The following is a 20833-nucleotide window of genomic DNA, read 5'->3' as shown; positions in this document are numbered from 1 at the left end:
AGAAAAAATAAAATTGATACACATTGTTGTACATACTCTTGCTAATATTCCGTTAGTGTCTTTATTTTAAGGTTTATTATACACTGGCAAACACTGGAAGCACTCGTTTCTGTCAAGAACTTCTTAAATATAGTGGCAGAACATGAAGCCATGAAACCATGTCTGTCTAAATAAAGTCAATTGCTACATTCCTCGGCTTCTCAGCATTTGAGTATATGGTGGCACAGCTTTTGGTACCTGTTTCAAGATACATCATTTCCAATTCCTCTTCTTTCAGCCAATTTTCCTTTCATTTATGGAAATGAGAGAGGACATATTTCCACCTTTGGTGAGAAGAGGTTCAAATCCAGTGACAAGTTCACGTCTCACGCTTTTCTGAAAAGTGCTTTTTTCAATTCATTTGCCAAATTGCCCAGGTTCCTCCCCTGAAACTCCTACAGTGGAGTTACTTCTTGTACAGGGTGCGGGTGCCCAGGCGTTGGCAGCGGGGGCTGCAGGCGGCCTCTGTGAGGAGAGGCCGGGGCTGCCCCGGGCCGGACACAGCCGGTTCCAGCCGGCTCCAACCCACCCACCGCTGGGCACGGCTGAGCCCCGCAGCCAGGACGGTGGCACCGCGAGGAAAGCGTGTTTAAGAAAGCTCAAAAACGATGCATGGCAGTGAGGTGTGAGGGAAAAACCGTGAGAGGAACAGCCCCGCAGACACCAAGGCCAGAGAAGGAGGAGGGGCAGGAGGTGCTCCAGGCGCCGGAGCAGATGTCCTCCCTGCAGCCGGTGGAGAAGACCATGGTGAAGCAGGTTGTGCTCCTGCAGCCCATGCAGTAGACCATAGTGGAGCAGATCTCCACACTGCAGCCTGTGGAGAACCCCATGCTGGAGCAGGGGAAAAGTGTGAGGAGGAAGGAACGGCAGAGGTGAAGTGTTACGAACTGACAACAACCCCCATTCCCCGTCGCCCGTGCAGCACTTGCGGCGCTGAGGGAAGGCAGAGAAGTTGGGAACAAAGGAGTGAAGCTGAGCCTGGGATGAAGGCAGGGGCTACGGGGAAGGTGGTTTTAGTTTTATCTTTGTTTCTCACCATCCTACTCTATTTTTAATCGGCAATAAATTAAATTCATCTTCCCCAAGTTGAGGCTGTTTTGCCCATGACAGTAATTGGTGAGTGATGTCTTTATCTTTATCTCACCCCACGAGCTTTTTCATCTTATTTTCTCCCCCTGTCCTGTTGAGGAGGGGGAGTGAGAGAGCGGCTGGGTGGGGTCTGGCAGCCAGCCAAGGTCAACCCACAGCACTTACTAACACACATACATGGCTTTGGCAAGCAATGCTGAGTAGTGCAGGTTCGCATAAGGTATGTTCAATACAGACTGCCAAGTAAATAATGTAGGAACATATAATGGCATGCATTATGCAGTCCTATTTAATGTGTTTAGAGCAAATCCACTTCACAATTTGAAATTACTTGAATCTTCTGTTAAATCTTTCAGTTCGCTGCACTTCTTGAGATCTGTTTTGTCAGGGAAGCATAGGATCTTTAATATACCTCCATTTTTTTCTTTTTCAACAGAAGGTTAGGCAAAATTTGGGCAAAATGCACAGATCCAAAATGTCATTCCTCTTTCCATTGACTGCATAGGGACTCAGAGGTCTGATAAATGTGGAGTAAGCAGTCTGGGCTGCCATCATGTTCTGGTTTTAGGTGACATGCTAGATGTCTAAGCCTGCACCATGGCAGGCTCGTCTGAATGTGTGCACTGGGGAGCTGAACTGAAGGTAAGGAAGATGCTCCAAGAGGCTGAAAATGCTGCAGTCTGGTTCTTCGTATTTGCAGAAAGAGAAGAAAGAAGGCTTTTCACTCCTTCCCCAAAGCCAAGTAAGAGGCACGAACAAGTGTAAAGGAAGAACTCAACTGAGAATCCTTTCTGTAGGCTGTGTATGTGTTTTCTTTTTTCTCTGCTCTTCCTTTTTCATTGTGAAACAGAATAACCATTCGCAAAGAGGGCTACTGAGCTGAGCAGACTCCTAGTGTCTTGGTTGGCCCTTAAATCACTACCAACCCTTTGTACTGGAAGAGAAAAACTTTGTGAGGGCAAATCCAGAGATTTTGAAGCAAATGAGTTTTTCAGACTATTTTGGTCCCTGAAATTATATGAACATGTATGAATAAGTGACTGTCTTGTACATCACAAAAGATCTTCAAAGAAAACTGGTTTGTCCAGGTTCAGATAAGAGAGTGAGGAGACACTGAAACACTTAATATACAGATACAGGAAGCAAAACCGCTGATCTCATAAGATGTCATTTGGAATGGGGGAGAAACACCTAGGTTCTCTGAAATGCTGACTGACTAGATAGTGGTTTTTTTTCCCTTATCTTTTTTTTCAGATGGTTTTTGATTCTTTAGTATCATGAAAAGGTGACCCTCCAATTATCTAAAGAGTTGTTGACAGTGTCTTATGCTAAATGAAATAATGCATTATGACTGTTCCTGTGAATGTGCATGATTTTATTGACTTACATACTTTTGTTACAGATCTTACAAAACTGCTCTCCTCTTCACAATTTTGGAACGTAAATTGCAGCCTGCCACAAAGTGTAAACACATCAGGCAGATATGCTGACACAGCCAACTTGTTTTGCTCCCACAAATTCTTTATGTATTGTAAGTTGTAATATATTTTTTTCTTTTAAGTGAGTAACATGCCTGATAAAGGTTCTGCTTTCATTGACAGTCATATTCCTACTGAATTTCTTTTGGTTTACACAGGTGACCCTGGGTAGATTTATACTTAGATTTAATGAACAATTCTGCCTGTATCAGACAAGAAGGCATAATCTTAGCCCTCTACGTCAGAGCTGTACTTGCAGGGCACACAGAAGTAAGGAGCAATAAAGTATATTTTAACCGCTAGAGAGCATAGATAAATCAGTCTAACTACACACAGGCAGCTGATCTTTGGAAAGGGCTACTGCCGGTTTTATATAATTGCTTTTCAGAGGAGAACCACAGAGTGTTTTCACTGAACATAAATGAAACACCTTGGCATCCACTGAAGCAGACTTGGATCGGGAGAGCTGGCAGGCTCTCACAAGAAGCAGTTTTGTTGAACTGCCTTTGAAGAGTTTGAACTGGCAGTGCTGTATTCTGGCTGCAGGGTAACTTGGCTGAGAACATTAGGATTTCCCCTGACATTAAGCCATTAAAAAAAACCCAAACATTTCCTTCCCTCCCACCCCCATTCAGAAGGAGAAACTATTTTTACTGCCAGACTTGCTGAGTGTTAGTCCCTCATGAAAGGAGCAGCAGAATTAAAACCATTTAAGGTTTTAGTAATTAAGGAGCAGAAGACACAAATTAAAAGTGTATTAAGTAACTCATATTTAATGGGCTATTAGATTTTATTTTACAATCAGAACATGCAAAATTATGAAGGAAATCAGAGATAATTAAAAACTGACAAGATAAGAGAACAGTCTCAAGAACTTGTGCCGGAGCACTGGTTTTGGTAGGTGGAGTGGTAAGAGGAGAATACGAGTCTCAGTTACATGGACTGTGGCTCCCAGAATCCAACAGCTTGGACAGCAGTCTTTTGCAAAACCGTATTAAAAATGGCTGATTAAAAAAAAGGTTTGCAGACTCTTAGCATTTTTGTCTCTTCCTTGGTCCTCCCTCTTGACTGTAGATTTCCCCAGCAAGGTGTACAGCAATGGCAGTGATGCCGCGCTTGTGCTAAACAGAGTGGGATAATTAGTTCAGTATCTCCAAGTTGTACTTTTATTTATATGTCACAGAAAATGATTTTTCATTTTTTTGCAACATGTAATCCTCTCAGTTTTTTCTGATGAGGCTACCACTGCCTTGCTGGTGGGTCTGCATTTATCTTTGCTCAATACCATCTGGTTGGGTGTGGGGCAAACTATTACATTTAACAAGGTTGCTTTGAATTGGATTGGTAATTTCTTGAGGCTGAAATCACTTCGAACTGTATCTCACTTGAAAAATTATAATTGCACTTTTTCATGTATCACCTGAGCTTTTAACTACAATTTTGAATAAAATTGCTTTGAAATTATCATTATTTGGCAAGTCCATTTAAGATTTGACTTGCAGGTGGGTATAAATTGCGTGTTTAATAATCTGTGCAAGCATTATTCTGAGTATCAGCTTTACTCTGTAATTCTCTAGGCTGTTGTTCACAATGTTTGCCCCTTTCAGCTTGTCTTGGACTTCTCTTGCAAGTTCTGTAAAATGATTAAACCTATGTATGAAACTTATAAAATTTTAAGTTGCTGCTGTAACTCCAGAGCTTGCTTAGAGTTCTGGATGCCTAAGACGTATTGCCAAGAGCCCTGAGGCTACAGTGGAGAAAAAGAGACAACTAGTCACAGATAAAGAACACAAAATTTACAAAGAAAACAGAGGAAATAATACACAATTTCTGCATGATTTTCCTGTCTTGTAAACATTGGTGGTACTCAACCATTCTTTCTAAGACAATGTCATTAACGTTTTTTCCCTGTTCTGAAGGAAAAAAGGCCTGTTGTATCAAATGCTTGCTCTCCTTGTTTTCAAGAACTTGAATTTCGTCTCAGTAGGCAGTACTTTAATATTCCATGCACATGTGCACGCTGTCACTTATCAAAATACATTTTTCTTTGCAACAGAAGTTTGATATTAGATGAGCAACTGTTCTAAGCAGCAGCCGATAAAAGCCTGCGTGCGTGCTTGGAAATACTGAAATGCTGGTGCTCCCTCTTGTGGTTTAACTAGAAGAAGACACACCGGTGAAACTAGCGCTAGCGTGTGGATGTATTGGCTCCCGCAGCAGGAGCTCAGCTGGAGATTATTACAAGTTAAAAGGAGAAGCTAATCTTACTTTGAGAAATCTTCATTTTCGCCTGCTTAGATGATCAGAAAGTGCCAAACCCTGTGTTGCCTGGTGACAGAGAAGCCATCCTCTCCTGTGCTGGTCGCAGAGGCTGGCTGGCAGAATGAGGCGCAAAGAAGAGTATGCTGTATTGGTCTTCGTTTTCTCCTCTGTCTGACACACAGCCATCTACCTGAAATTATTACACATCCACTTGCAAGGACTAAATCTGAATCAAGGAAACTTTATAAACATTTAATGCAGTCTGAGAGACTGTCAATCTAGTGAATACTTGACACATACCCCATTTACAGGAAATCCTGGATATATATGTATCAAAAACTTACAGCGCTTGCTAAACTTACCAAAACAAGCATGAAACAGTTAAACATAAAAGAGCAACTTTCAGACTCCTGGTTCTTGTTCCCAGCTAGAGTTGAGTCTAAGCACAAGAGGTTTTGTATCCAGAGAAGTGTTTCCTTCCCTGTTGCTCTATGCACAGCAGAAAGGACTAGTGAAACAGACTACAGACACACTGCAAGACCAGAAGATGCTCATCTTTTCAATGCATTTCATAACAGCCTATGACCCAAAGTGGAGCAGAGAGTCTCCGGATTCCTGGCACAGTGGCAGCGTTTAAAGATTATGGGGCATAGTTAGTCACCGAGACTTGGTATATCTAGTTCGAAGTGCACCACAGGACTGTGCGTTCAGTTTGCTTCAGTCATTTGATGTAAAATCATTTCGGTAGAAATGCTGAGGTCAGAAAGAACCGTTTCTGTAGTGGAAAAAAAGCCCCAAAGAATGTGACTGGTTTCTCCTATTGAGCATGTGAACTTAGAGGACAGTATCCCACCATTATCGACATGATGATGCTCACATCATTGTCCAGTCCTGTGTAAATATAAAGATTTACGATGCTCCAGTTTTCCAAACTGTAAGTAACCATAAGTAGACATTCTACGGAATTGCACCACGCAAAATCAAACTGCCATAAAGTTCATGTGTGGCACTAATTGCAATTTAACTGCATGGTTATTACAAGAGCTTTTAATTAACCCAGTCATCATACTGTGGCATACAAATTGTGCGTAATAACAGCATGCTGAGTATAATGACAATAGGTTTGTCTGAACTGTGAAAATCAGGAGTTTTATCATTTTCTGAGGTTTCTTTTTATGCCCTTAAATATTGTGCAGTATTTAAGAACATTTGACCAAAAGAAAAAAAAAAAAAAAAAAAACCACACCAGAAAAACCCCTAGTAAGTTGCTGAGGCTTGTCTGTTTTAAAATTTTATAGCAGTCTAATTCTTCCTGAAATTCAGGGAGATGTTTAATTCTCTCCTGAATAATATTTCTGGTGATTTTTCAGTCTCACTTTTCTCAGGGTATTTTTGATCCCCTTTGAGAATCATTTTATAATCTCTTTTAGGATTTTGTGTTTGAAGCCAAGAAAAATGCTCAGTTTGTGGAAACATTCAGTAGGAATACCCTTTCAGTGAAATAGGAAGGCAGTAAGAATACATTCGGATCAGATATTGCTGCAAAATGGTCATTTGTTAGATCGTTAGTGTAGTGAGAGCATTCCCCTTCTCTCAAAGTTATGATTCCAGTCTGTGTCTCTCAAGACTGGTGATAATAGCACTGGACAAATTTTTACTTGGAAGGTTAATTTTGCAGCCCAAAGGCTAAAAATAAACATTGTGGCTAATGGATATAGTTGTAGTCCCTCAGGAAACACGGGAAATACAACTAAGTGGCATGACGCTTATACCATGTACTCATTCCTGGACTCCGAAAGAATGCATCAAAGAAAAGCAGACATTATTATGGAAAGTGTATTTATCTATTTTTTAGACTATCATCAGCCCTGTACTGGGAAATGACATACTGACTTTTGATTTTAAATTATTTGGCTGACATACAGAACAGGCACCTGAAGGCAAGATAAGAGTATATGGCCTTTTCATATGCACAAGTTTACTGAAGAAACCAGGTGACAATGAAGGCTGGGCCAGTGAGGGAGGCAAAAGTACACTTGGTGTGCATATACAGTCAATGGTTTAAACATGACATAAAAGTGACAACCATTGGTGAACAGTTTAAAAAAAGACAGATTGGGTTCAGCTGGGTGAGTGATACAAGTGCGATGTACGAAACACAAAAAGAAGAACCGACACCACACAAAGCCAGTCAGTCAGTCAATGGTCCCGGGGGTTTAAATAGGAGAGAGATGAGAAAGATAACAGATGATGACATCATCATTGTGCGTGCTTGTACGTGCTGAAGTAGCTCACCCTGCAGAAACTATGTTTGAAGAAGTGACTTTGCTAAAGATTGGTGAGCTAACTTTTGGCTGTGAGAGCTGTTGCTGTCATTAACGGAGTTCTCAGCTGTATGATTACTGTCATGCACTTCTTTGTGGGAATGGCAGAGGTGTACGTGGTGCTATACAAACACCTTTTATCATTTAACTAATGCTGTTTTCAGAATTTTCCAAAAATGTTTTTGGGGAAAAAAAAATTAGTTCTTAAAAAGACGTTTCAGATAATGACTGGATTTTTATGGTATTTATATATATAAATTTTACCCAAGATTAATTTTTTAAGAAAGATTTTATATTTGAAACTAAGGTTTATTTTTAAATGTATCAGTGAATGCAAATTTCCCAGTTTTGCACAATGCATTTCTTGAGACATTCACTCAAGGAGAATAAACAGAGAGAAAGGTCATTAGACAGTATTTTGAAGCAACTGTTTAATACATATAAAACAAGTATCGTCCATATTCCAAGCCACTATGACTGTAAAAATTACTGATTTTCTTTATTTGTTCATTTTAGTCACAGTAAAATATAATGAGATTTTATTGTAAATTCAAGAAATATCAATATCTGTGGATTCTTCTGCTTTCCTAATGGAGACGAATGCATTTTTTTTTCAGTTTACTATAACGGGAGCCATTTTATTTCTTTTCTTTCTTTTTTTCCCTGACCCAAAGGACCGGTACTCATCTGCTGAGGGTCTGTATTAGGCAGTGACTCATCTCCACCATGTTTCCCCTCCCCTCACAGGCTCCCACGCTGCATGCAGTCAGTCTCTGAGAGTGCCTGGACAGCTAAGGTGCCTCTTTCAGATACATAAGGCACCTAAGACCTACAACAACCTACACGCCTAACCCATGCCTGTCATGAGACAGGGCCTCCTTCCCAAACATCTGGATCTGACTCTCTCTGTCTGTTAAACCCTTATTTTTTATTCTTGATAAGACAAAGTATTGTTGAAGAGCGTATGGCAAGCTGGAATGGGGGCAACCCAAACCATCAATTGTTTTGTCGTAAAAGCTGATCATAAGCATGACGCTCTCCATGTCACATCAGTGAGCATAAGAGAATATGAGCAAAAAGTGAGACAAGTAAAAGGACAAAAGCATTTTTTGCCTCTGGTGGATCTGCATTATATTGGTGTAGAGTGACTGATGGCATAAACCGCTTGCAGAGGGTGGTGAAATGCAGCAGGGTGGTTGAAGGGGCAGAGTGTAGAGACTTACAGGAGCGGAAATGGGAGTCCAGTTAAGCTGATGAAAAGCGTGGGATAATGTGCTCTGAAGAAGAGCTAATGGGGAAAATAGTGGAAAAAGTGTGAGGGAGGTTTGAAACTGAATTTGAGGACAAGAACAAATGTAGTATGATGCTGTCCAAGGAGACACTGCCTGTCATAAGAAATGGTGAGGTGAATACTTAAAGTGATGTTTAAAGTGCATCCCATTAAGTCCCTTAAAGGACATTAGCCACATGTCCAGGGACAATTATCTTCCAGGTAAATTCATGCACCTCATTTGAAGGGGATTCAAACTATAACTTGAATGCCTAAATTAAGACATGTGAATTGCAGCCAAAAAGGACTATTCACTTTCAACTTTACCTCACTTTCAATTCATAATGTTTATTAATATGTAGTAATAATACTGATTCTTTCTTCTTTTGACTGGCCTAAGCAAGTATGTTCAATGAATCTTTCATTATCACCACTTACACCATGCATAACGACAAAGAAACTCATCAGAATTAGATATGTTCATTTAATTTTAAATTTTAGATGTATTTCTTAACTAACACTACAGCAGTTCTTAGTTGGAAAGGTGGTCCCTAAGACTTGCACTTTTCTCTTTAATGTGTTTGATGGTAACTTGAAACCTGAGATTGATTTCCTTTCTCCGTTCTTACATGTGGGGATATAAAATGCAACAGGAAACAATAAACCTTGTTGTATAACAATGCACGCTTTCCTCTTTCTCATAGTAGCATTTTGAATATGTTTCTGCTTCAAAAATTGGATCCCTGTCTTAGAGCCAACAGCGATCTCCTCTCTCCTTTTTTTTTTTTAAAAAAGTTGACTACCTATTGGAACTGAGTTTTCATAAATCACGTACAGTATTAGTTTTTCATTAGTGCAGGCATGCTAGCTTACACAAGATATGTGCTGTTCAGTCTGCTTAATACCTTGTCTGATGTGATCCCCAGCATGAAGTATCTTTTATTTAATAAGTGAGTATGGCCCTAATTGTTTTTTTTAAGTGACTAGGAAGAATAATTAGCTATTAATTGACATCCTCTATTGTATAAAATGCTCAGTATCACATTTTACAAAGAAGAAAATGGGAGTTCACTTGAATTTGTATCTATTGACATCTAAATCTGAAAGCCAGGCATATAAAATCTGTGATATTTTCAACATCTATGGTCCGAATCATTAAACTTACATTTTGGATCATTAAATTTACATCTTGCAAAGTTGTAATGCAAGTTTCCACCGTGCTAACTGTTCACTATATCGTCTGGGTAACTGTGCTGAACATGCCATAATAATTCATCGACCCTGAAAGAAATCACAAAGTTCAATGCATATTAAAAATGTGATTGGGGTATATTACAGAAAAAATGGAAATATGCCGCTGTTCACAACACATCATGTTCTCTTGATGATACTGTTACTGTCTGCATAACAATATGCTTTCCTTATAGGAAAAAAAAAGCCACAGTCAATAAAATACATGTGACTTGCTTATACACCTGGTATTCCTTCAAAAGGAGTGATTTTATTTGGGTTTTCTTCTACTATAAAATGACTAATTATGTGTTTACTGCATTCATTATGGATATAGTGTGGAGAAGTATGATAATTAATGGTACTTTTCTTAGCTTAATGTCCACAGAACTTTCCTTCTTATTAAAATGGATTTAAACTGAATTGAGAGATACATAATAATTTTTGTTTACATGTATTCTTTCCTTCTTCTTGTGGCTTTTTTTCCTTTTAGGTGAACAAGATATGTGGTCCTCCTGTAAGGAAGCCTACGCAGTCTCCAGGTTGCTCCTTTGATCAGGACAAAGATAATCAAGGGTTGAAGATGTTCTCAAGAGACAATGAAGAAACCCTCGCCAACAGAAGAAAGTAAGACATTAGTTTTACAGCCAGAAAGAAAGAATAAAGTAAGCCATTGATTTTACAACAGAATAGATTATATTCAATGCAATGGCATGCATTACTAGAGAATAAATACGGACTGCAAAGAATGAAGCATTTCAGCCACACAATCTGCTCTGTTACATTTTGGAAAGAGTAATTTCATGGCTAGATTCTGTTTTCTGAAATAATGGACATATGACCAGAGTAATTTGGTGTGGTTTAAAGTATCTAAAAGAGTGGATAACATCGGTAAAATATGAATGTTAGCCTATCTTTATGTGTAAATTTTCAAATTACATTTAACTTGCACATCAGCAGGCATTATTAAATCTGTTAAGAAGTGATTGTGACTTTATCAGACGACTATTTGTACAAAGTGATCAGACAGAAAAAAATTAATGACTCTTCTTACATACCTTTCTACTGTAAAAAGTGAGACAACCAAGCATTTAGGGCTAAATCTTGAAATCCTCTTTCAAGCAAGTCCAGCTGATTTTTTTCTCTGGCTCTTTTGCCAGTATATAGTGAATCGAGGTGACTGTAAAGACTTGGAGATTTGATTTATACCTGGCTCAGCATTACAGGGTAAAATTTGTCTAACTGCATATGAGCTAGGTGTTTAAGCTGACATCATAGTCTATGGAGAGGACTCAGTTCAGCTGCCCACACAACTACAAGCATCCAGTGCCACCTGAGGATATCCCTGGGTATCCCAACTGATCTTCTGAAAAAAAAAGGATGTAGGTGTCCTGTAAGTTGTATCGTATATTTCAGCCTTCTGCAGATATCCTGGATAGCAGAGGGCATCTCAAAGGCCAATCTATCTTTAGACAAATTAATCAGGTCTTCAATGACCATAAGGAGTAATAGCACTGTAAGGAGTAAGGATAGTATTACAGTTGAGACTAAAGGCCCTATTATGCAAATAAAGTACAAAGTTAAAATCAGAAATTTCATTTCTGTCACAGTGTTTGATTCTTAAAAAATCTGCAAAGTCCCAGTAGATATCCAAGTCATTAGCCATATTTGCTAAAATATTTTAGCCATATTTGCTAAAATACAGAGAGGTTTTCTTTATTCTCTTTTTCCTTTCATTTAACTTTGCAGTGCAGAAGGAAACTGAAGTGAGAGAATTGCAGGGAATAATTGCTCTCTCCTGATGTCTGGAGAAGAAAAAGTGCCTCTGAGCTTCAAAGACAGACCTTTCTTTTTAGTGCAAAATCCTTCATGTTCCAAATAGTGGAGAAAAAAAACAAACAAACACAGGATTTAGAGAACATTGTGAGGATGGAAAGAGATCCAAAACAGAAGTTTGCTTTAGCCAGCACAGAAGGTCATCAGGCAATACCCATTATACAGGCACATTTTCTCTGTGTTGTGTAGCTAAGCAAGTTCTTGATGTTTTCTGATTGCTAGCACCGTGCAAACATGAAACCATATTCTAAAATCTCACTTAATCCAGGACTGGTCCATGTTTCAAAATAAGTGGTGTCTGGATTGACCTCTGGGAGATTGCCCAGAAAACCTTAAGGGGCATCAGAGGCAGTGGGCAGCACAAAGCAATGTTGTGTTCCCATGACTTCCCCCTGCCTGAGATGCTGGAAACACTTCATGGCATGGAACAAGCGCTACCCCAAGAAGGCGGAGGGGGGAGAAGGTTTGAGATCCACTGACACACATTTCAGTTTAACAACTTCATAGTTGACATTATCTTCATTTGCTGCCTCCTGAATCACCTCCTTCCGTATTAGTCACGATCACTTTCTATTTCACTTTATATTCCCATGGCAACTAACAATTCCTCACATGGAAGCGCGACTTCAGCGGATGCTTACAGCCTGCTTTTAAGGAAGTGCTGTTCTCCGAGTCAAACTCCATTTAATTTACCTCCCATGTACTTCTGGCAGCAGGTTGCTCTCAGCAACTTTCACAGGCTTTAAGCAGAAAAGAATAGGCTTCTCCCAAACTGTGTAGACTTAATCGATGACAGTTATCTTGGGGAAAACAAATGAACAAAAAGACTCTATTAAATGTGTGATTCCTAAGAGTTCCCAAATTTCCTAATATTTTTCAAATGCATCTCCAGATGGAAGTTTACATTTCAAAGTGCATGTTGGACTGCCTCTGCCTGAACTTTTCCTAATTATTTTTACCATCAGATCTAAGCTGGTATTTTCTAGTACTATGTGGTACAAGAAGAAAAGGAAATTTCTCTGTGCTTTTGACACCAAAAATTGTCAGATGAATTTAAAAAATTCTAAGCAGAACTTTCCGTAGTAACATACAAACTTGAAAGTATATAATGTTTTTTCCTCCAGAACTTAGCATTGTAGACAGCTTTTAGCAAGGAGAATAAAATTGTAAAAAAAATGAACATTTCCAAATAAACGGATAAGAAGTATCTGCAGCTTCCACTGACTGTAATTGCACATTTGTGCTCAGCTGCCTGTAATTACATGCTATCTGGTCTAGAAGATGATGATGTGAAAATTGACATTCATACCATCTGCCCCTCTAACTACTTTGGTCAGTCATCAACAGGGGCTGAAATCAGTTATTACTTCTGTATTAACTTTAGCTTTGCCTCAGGATGTATTTACTAATAAACTGAATAACTGACCTTTCTGTTAGAATGCAGTTTGTCACAAGATATTATGGTAGCTGTATTTATTTCAATTTCTGTATTATACATGGATTAATTGTGCAAAAAAAAGAAATTCCAACTATTTACCATGAGAAGACTCTCTAAACACTAGTTTTCACCCAGAATGTAAACCCAAAGCATAGACAAAATCAAAATCAATCCCACTCAATGGGAAATGGGAAAATTGCAAACGTATTGTGCACACTGGATGCAATGTTGGGGATGGAGAAATACAAAATATGACTATTCATGGCTGGGAGAGTGTGGATGAGTCATATTTATATATTTAAAATATATTGTGCATAGGCAATTATATGATGCATAGTTAAAATTTACCCTACTCAAGATTTTCAGAACTGTAGTTTTAGACTTAGTAGAGCACTCACATCACACTTAATAGGCATAGTAAATCTAAATCACCATGGTTTGTGTAAAATATTTGCCCTACAATTACAAGAAAGAACATGTGGCTTTTTAAATGTTGGACTGTATATAATCACTCAAGTTTTATCAGTTTTAATTTGGAGTAAACACTACTAAACAATTTAATTCCATATGCCATTTTAGGCCTACATTGACTAAATATAGGGAAATGTATAGAATATTTCTGGCAGTTTTTCACAACTCCAGACACCATACAAGAAGTTAACATAAAGTGAAGCTTGCTGGCTTACAGAACAATGAGTACAGCATTTGCTGGTGCCTTTCTTTGGGCCTGCACGTCATATATAACTCAGTATAGTGTGATGTTCTAAACCAAAATGAATAAATATTTTAATTTTTCACAGCAGGAATGGGTGTCTCAGGAAGAGATTTTCAATAGATAAGCAAACAATTTATAAACATAAATATCACAATCCAGTTAAAAACATACTAACTAAAAAGTCATTCATTTTGATTTAAGTACAAAACCTTATCATTAGCTCTAGGCATCTTGACAATTATTTAAAATACAATACACAATACATAATTTATAACCTACCAGCACAGCACATGATAAAACTGATGTCATTTTTCAGACAGTAATTTAAATATCCACTAAATATTTAACATCTACATCTTAAACCCATCTTACCTATATCTTGAGTTGCTCCATAACTTGAACAAATACTCTTTGTAGTATTTGTAACACTGTGTAGAGGACTACTTGATAGCACTTTTGGAAAACAGATGACTTACTTATAAACACCTATTTTTTTATTTACTATGCTTTTTTTTTTAACATTTTTTGGTATATTTGTACAAGTGTAACATTGCAAACTGTAACACAACTACGCAAGAAAATTTCAGGTTGGAGGAAAATAATTCCTGTTCCAGAGCATGCGTAAAGTAATTTTTTTTTTTTTACTTTGACCGATGAGAGTATCAGCTTTGTAAACTACTGAAGTGTATCTGAGAGAATCAAACTTATCTAACAGGAAATTGACAACTTGATTTAAAAAATCATTGGAACCAAAGGAGAGTAATAGAATAAGCACATTCTTTATCTTCTTTTAGAAAGGCACAACAGCAATACTGCTTAATGTTATTGATTGACACTGTCAATTATTTCCTGTGTTCCCCTGTGCAGAGAATTTATCAGCCACCTCCGGCTCCACAGAGCCTTTTATGGCGGCCTGGCTGATCAACTGTGCGGTAATGAGTTGGCAGCTGCCGATGGACTCCCGTGTTGGAATGGAGAAGATGTTGTAAGAAGGTACCTTTCTGACTCACTTTCGTCTTTTCTTTTGTATTTCGTGTTTCTTTAAAGTAGCTTCCAAGTTGGGTCAAGTACATTGTTTCCCTAGGTATGTGTCAAGGTTAGTTCGAAAAACAAATGAGCATGAGTTTCCTTCTCTCGGGTTTCACGTGTAAACAGTAAAAAAAATCTCCCTGCATCTCTATTTTGAGGAAAAAAAGAATTCTACTGTTCTTCAGACATTTCTCCTTCAAATTTTCGGCACCTAAACATATGCTGGAAAAAAAGCTGGATTGGCATTTACAAAATACGATTGGAGAAAGAGAATAGGATTTTTGTTTGAGCTTGATCTTTATAAAATGCTCCTTTTAATACAGTGTGTGTGATAACAGACTCAAGCTATTTGCTCAAAACTTTCTCTGGCTCTGAAGAATGAAGTAATCTCTTAATATATATGGTTTCTCAGGAGAGAGCTAAAAGTTAAAACACGAAGATAAAACATTTTAAAGGTGAAACACATGTATTGTTTCATGTATGCAGCGGCTTGGGAGACATTATTCAGCAGCAATGGCAAAGAAGAGATAATAATAAACTGCTATCCTACTGGATGTGTATCTCTGGAATCAATATATTTCACAGATTACGAAACACTAGCATTTGTGGATGTCAGAAGGATTTTCAGAGGGCTGATCTCTATGTTTTTGCTTTATTGTTCTCATTACCAAAACAAGTATTTGTCTGAGCAGGAAGTCCTTGTGATGACAGAGACCAAAATATTAAAAGGTTCATTGCAATTATTTTTTTAATAAAGATCATGTTGTTAATACAGCATGTATTAGTAGGTAGTATCAAAGGTCATATCAAGGAAGGCTGTGAGGTGAGTTAGTAAAGTGGGAGATAGCTGGTACCAAGTAGAAGGAACAGTGACAGCCTGAACCTTCAGGTATCTCTAAAAAGTTAGGTAGGAGCTGTAATTTATTGATTAATGATACCTAAGGAAACTTAATGGATACCCTTTCAGCAAACAGCTACATGCCTACTTTTCTTTATCTTCTTGGGTAGTCCAATGCTTTGGCAGCACCAAAGCCCAATGAGTGGTTGAGTCCCTTGATAGTCTCATTGGGAATCTTTGTCCTAAGGTTTCAATGATCTTCTCAAGATGACATGTCCTTTCTTTAGATATCTATATTTGAGATTTAATCTCAAATTTACCTCCTGGCTTTTGTTTTGCTGCTCTTCCCCAAATGAGTTATACTACTCCTACCAAATGTTTCAGTAACAATTTGAAGTTAGCATCTTGTAATTACAGATTTCCTAAGAACAAGGTTCTTGTATCATTACTTTTGGCTGCTTATAGTCTTACTATTAATATGTTATATCTTTTCAAACCTATATTATTATATCATATGATACTGTTATATTTTAGTTATTATTATATTATTATACTATTACTATGTTTATAGTATAATACTAGAATAGAATAGAATAGACTATTTCAGTTGGAAGGGACCTACAATGATCATCTAGTCCAACTGCCTGACCACTTCAGGGCTGACGAAAAGTTAAAGCATGTTGTTAAGGGCATTGTCCAAATGCCTCTTAAGCACTGGCAGGCTTGCGGCATCGACCACCTCTCTAGGAAGCCTGTTCCAGTGTTTGACCACCCTCTAGGTAAAGAAGTGCTTCCTGATGTCCAGTCTAACCCTCCTCTGGTGCAGCTTTGAACCGTTCCCATGTGTCCTATCACTGGATACCAGGGAGAAGAGATCAGCACCTCCCTCTCCACATCCCTTCCTCAGGAAGCTGTAGAGAGCAATGAGGTCGCCCCTCAGCCTCCTTTTCTCCAAACTAGACAAGCCCAAAGTCCTTTGCCACTCCTCATAGGACATTCCTTCCAGCCCCCTCAACAACTTTGTTGCCCTCCTCTGGACACATTCAAGGACCTTCACATCCTTCTTAAATTGCAGGGCCCAGAACTGCACACATACTCCAGGTGAGGCCGCACCAACGCTGAATACAGCGGGATAATCACCGCTTTTGGCCGGCTGGTTACACTGTGTTTGATGCACCCCAGGGTGCGGTTTGCCCTCTCGGCTGCCAGGGCACGCTGCCGGCTCCTATTGAGCCTGCTGTCGACCAGCACCCCCAGACCCCTTTCTGCAGGGCTGCTCTCCAGCCACTCCTCTCCCAATTTATACTTGTGCCTGGCATTACTCTGTCCTAGGTGCAGAATCCAGCATTTCGATTTGTTAAATTTCATCCCATTAATCATAGCCCAATGCTCCAGTCTATCTAGAGCCCTCTGCAAGGCCTCCTGTCCCTCAAGAGAGTCAACAGCGCCTCCCAGTTTGGTATCATCAGCAAACTTGCTAATGGTGCATTCAATTCCTGCATCCAGATCACTGATAAATACATTGAACAGAACTGGCCCTAGAATTGAACCCTGAGGAACACCAGTGGTGACCGGTCACAAGCCGCATGTTGCCCCATTCACTACAACCCTGTGAGCCCTGACCTTCATCCAGTTCTTCACCCAGTGCACTGTGAACCTGTTCATCCCACAGTTGGACAACTTGTCCAGAAGAATGCTGTGAGGGACAGTATCAAAAGCCTTACTAAAATCCAGAAAAACTACATCCACTGCCTTCCCTTCATCCACCAAGTGGGTGACCTTATCATAGAAGGATATCAAATTAGTTAAACAGGACTTTCCTTTTGTGAACCCATGTTGACTGTGCCTGATGATTGCTTTGTTCTTTAAATGCCTTTCAGTAGTACCCAGTATGATCTTCTCCATAATTTTTCCAGGAACTGAGGTTAGACTAACATGTCTGTAGTTCCCTGGGTCTTCCCTCACGCCCTTTTTGTAGATTGGAATAACATTGGCTAGCTTCCAGTCAGCAGGGACCTCCCCAGACTCCCAAAACCTTTGGTAGATGATTGAGAGGGGTCCTGCCATAACACCCGCTAGCTCCTTCAGCACTCTGGGATGAATCCCATCAGGCCCCATGGACTTTCAGCTGATATAGCTGGCCCCTTACAATTTCAGTGTCCACCAATGGAAAGTCGCTGTTCCCACACTCGTGGTCCTCTGATTCAAGGGACCAGGCAGCCCAAGGTCTATTAATATTATTAAATACTGAGGCAAAAAACACATTGAATGCCTCCACTTTTTCTTCATCCCTGTTAGTCAGATCTTCAACAAGTGTCGATCCAATGTTTTCTTTAGACCTTCTCTTGCTATTAACATACTTAAAAAAGCCCTTGTTATCTGAAACAACACTGGCCTGCTTCAACTCTAATTGAGCTTTGGTCTTTCGTGTCTTGTCCTTGCATATACGAACCACGGCTCTGTAATTTTCCTGCGAAGCCTGACCTCGCTCCTAGAGATCATTCAATTTCTTTTTTCTCTTGAACTCCATGAGGAGTTTCCTGTTCAGCCAGGCTGGTCTTCTGCCCCTCTAGCTTGACTTACAACACAGTGGAATTGCCTGCTCCTGTGCTTCTAAAAGGTGCTTCTTAAAGACTGACCAGCAGTGGACTCCTAAGCCCTCAAAAGCAGATTCCCAGGATACTCTGCCTAATAGCTCCCTGGATAGCTTAAAGTTTGCTCTGCTGTAGTCCAGGGTAGCAACTCTGCTGTCCTTTTTTCTCATTACACTGCAAATTTTAAACTCAACCATTTCATGATCACTGTGGCCAAGGCAGCCACCTACCATCACATCCCCCAGGAGTCCTTCTCTATTCACAGACAGCAAGTCTAGGAGGGCATCTTTCCTCATTGGCTCACTGAGTACCTGTGACAAGAAGTTATCTATCATCTCCTACAAACTTCAAGAATTTCCAAGACCTGCTCGTCACAGCAATATGGTATTCCCAGTTGAAATCTCCCATAAGGACAAGGGCTACCGATCCAGAGATTTCTCCTAATTGCCTACAGAATAACTCATCAGTGCTTGCATCCTGGCTGGGCAATCGATAGTAGACACCCACTACAAAATCTCCTTTGTTTTCCATCCCCCTAATCCTCACCCCGAGGCTCTCGGCCACATCATCACTTACTGTAATGATACAGTTTGATATGTACTATACTGTTTGATTTTGATTAATTAGACACATCAGCCCTTATACAGAAAAGAAACATTCTACTAAATTGTAGACCATAGTGTCTTTTAAAAGTAATTTCATTTGACTAAAAATATTTAAATAATGCAATTTATTTATTTGTGGATCAACCTAAAGATATAATTGGTGACAAAAGCACTGTATCTTAAAAGTAAGACCACTTTGATATTAGTTTAACTTATAAATTTCCTTACTGAAATACTTTGTTTTCGTATGTATTTTTTTTATATATATTTATTTTTTGGTCTGTAAATTTTAACATTAACTTCCTGAAAGAGCTAACATATGGATTATATTTAGAAGTACCCAGAGTGCTGATTAAAACCAGAAGAGCAGGATACTCTGAGGTGCTCTAGGTTATCAACTGGAGCTTAGACCTGCCAATTAGTTCCTACATCTCAATACCTCTAATTGTACGCTAAATATATTGTGGTACAAATTCTCCTGCTTGGGTAGCTGTATGAGGGTGCTCACATCTGTCCTCTTCCTCCCCTTCCTTTTGCCTTGTTACTCAGTCAAAATCTCCTTTGTTCAATTTTATTTGTTTATATTTGTTCTTTTGTAACTGAAGGGGGAAAAAAATATTTCCTGTGCTTTGGTTGAGATCAGGGGCTTTTTTACTATTATTGTTATTAAAGAACTGTTAATCTAGGGAAAAATGGGCACTCTTTTCTTTTTGTGCTTAGGCACGTCTGTGTGCCTGCTGTGAAAGTAAGGCACACGTGACACAAGCGTGCAGGAGAGGAGCACACACATAGGACGTGCGGTGCCTGGAGATTTCTCTTGGTTATGGAAAGTCAAATTCAGCCTCAGAAACACACTGAAATGAATTCTGCAAATTCAGAAACAAGGAGGTCGTTTTTGAGCAAGAAAAGTTCCTGATCGGCGCCACAGATTGTGCTGGGAAACAACATTTGAAATGGATCAATGAATAAATTAACTGGCAAAGAGATCTAATGGGAGATGAGCAGCATCGGAAGTGATTGTGTTTGGGGATATTGTGAAAGGAAATGAAGATGTCAGGCTTTGGGAATGTGGACTGGAGGCAGTGAGCCTAACCACTGTGCAGGCAAACCAGATTAGAAGGGACTAGTAACATGCAAAAACCAGGGTAAGCAATTCAAAATGATCTTGATGAAACTCAGCCTGAGCCTAATTTTAGCATTTTCAGGAAAACTGTGGCATACTCAAAGAGAATTCCCAGAAGCATTATGAGATCAATCGAGAATCTAGGGAAACTCAGCTTACAAAAAAGAAGTCAAAGAATTAGATTTGTTTAACCTGAAGAAGAAAAATTGGTAGGAGAAAATGCAGTGTAAACAGGCTATTGCTAGGGGAAAGAAAAGTATCTGTTATCTGCTTCCATAATGGCTAGGACACATAGCAAACATTTAAAATATATTTTGATTAAATATTAGAAAGAGTTTTGTAGTGGCAAGAACAATAAGGGACAAAAATAGGTAGTTTTGGGGTCCAGCATCTGTGTGAAGGAGGATGTTTAATCCTGTGTGAAGGAGGCCTGCTGCCTCTCAGGCATGACAAGGCGCTGAGAAACGATGCTGTAAAAGCCGATTTTTCCGTAGAGATATGGAGATAAATTGGATAACCTCTTAAAATCTCCTACAGCCCTCTGTTTCTGAATCTAGGATTAGCTAAATCTTGTTGCTCAACTTCTGTTGCCGTGATCCCAGGATACTGTGACATTTTAGAAGCAATAATGATCTGAGCAGGCATCATTGCTTTTCTCTGTAAATACTGAAGAACACCTGAACCTGTACACTCACTCTCTTTTCTTCTTTTTTTCTTCCTCCCCCCCAGAAGTATAGTAATAAATAAAGATATTGGTGCATTCATCTGTGCAGTGTTCCTGGCACAGGTGGGGGAAAGTCTGTATTGTTCAAATTAAAGATAACTGTTTTGAGATTCTTCTTCATTTCCGCCTGGTTTTGCCTTCTATGTAAAAATCATGTGCCATAGCTGGTCATCACTGCAATTCTGGGCCTGACATGGGAAAGCAATATCATAAGCTACATGATGCTGCTGTGAGTGTAT

At 39.2% G+C, this 20833-nt stretch overlaps 1 protein-coding gene across 2 annotated transcripts in view; it reads left to right on the top strand.

The window, feature by feature from the left end:
- The window catches only part of GPC5 (glypican 5), a 769104-nt gene that overhangs the window by 133452 nt on the left and 614819 nt on the right, over positions 1–20833 (top strand). For both annotated transcript variants that reach the window (XM_075138505.1, XM_075138510.1), the window contains exons 4-5: positions 10186–10319; positions 14549–14674. In XM_075138505.1, the coding sequence (XP_074994606.1) occupies positions 10186–10319; positions 14549–14674 (260 nt within the window). The remainder of the gene's footprint in view (positions 1–10185; positions 10320–14548; positions 14675–20833) is intronic.

This window comes from Calonectris borealis, chromosome 1 (genome assembly GCF_964195595.1).
Source record: "Calonectris borealis chromosome 1, bCalBor7.hap1.2, whole genome shotgun sequence".
In the NCBI taxonomy this organism is placed as follows: Eukaryota; Metazoa; Chordata; class Aves; order Procellariiformes; family Procellariidae; genus Calonectris; species Calonectris borealis.
This window is presented reverse-complemented; position numbering and strand designations above follow the sequence as displayed.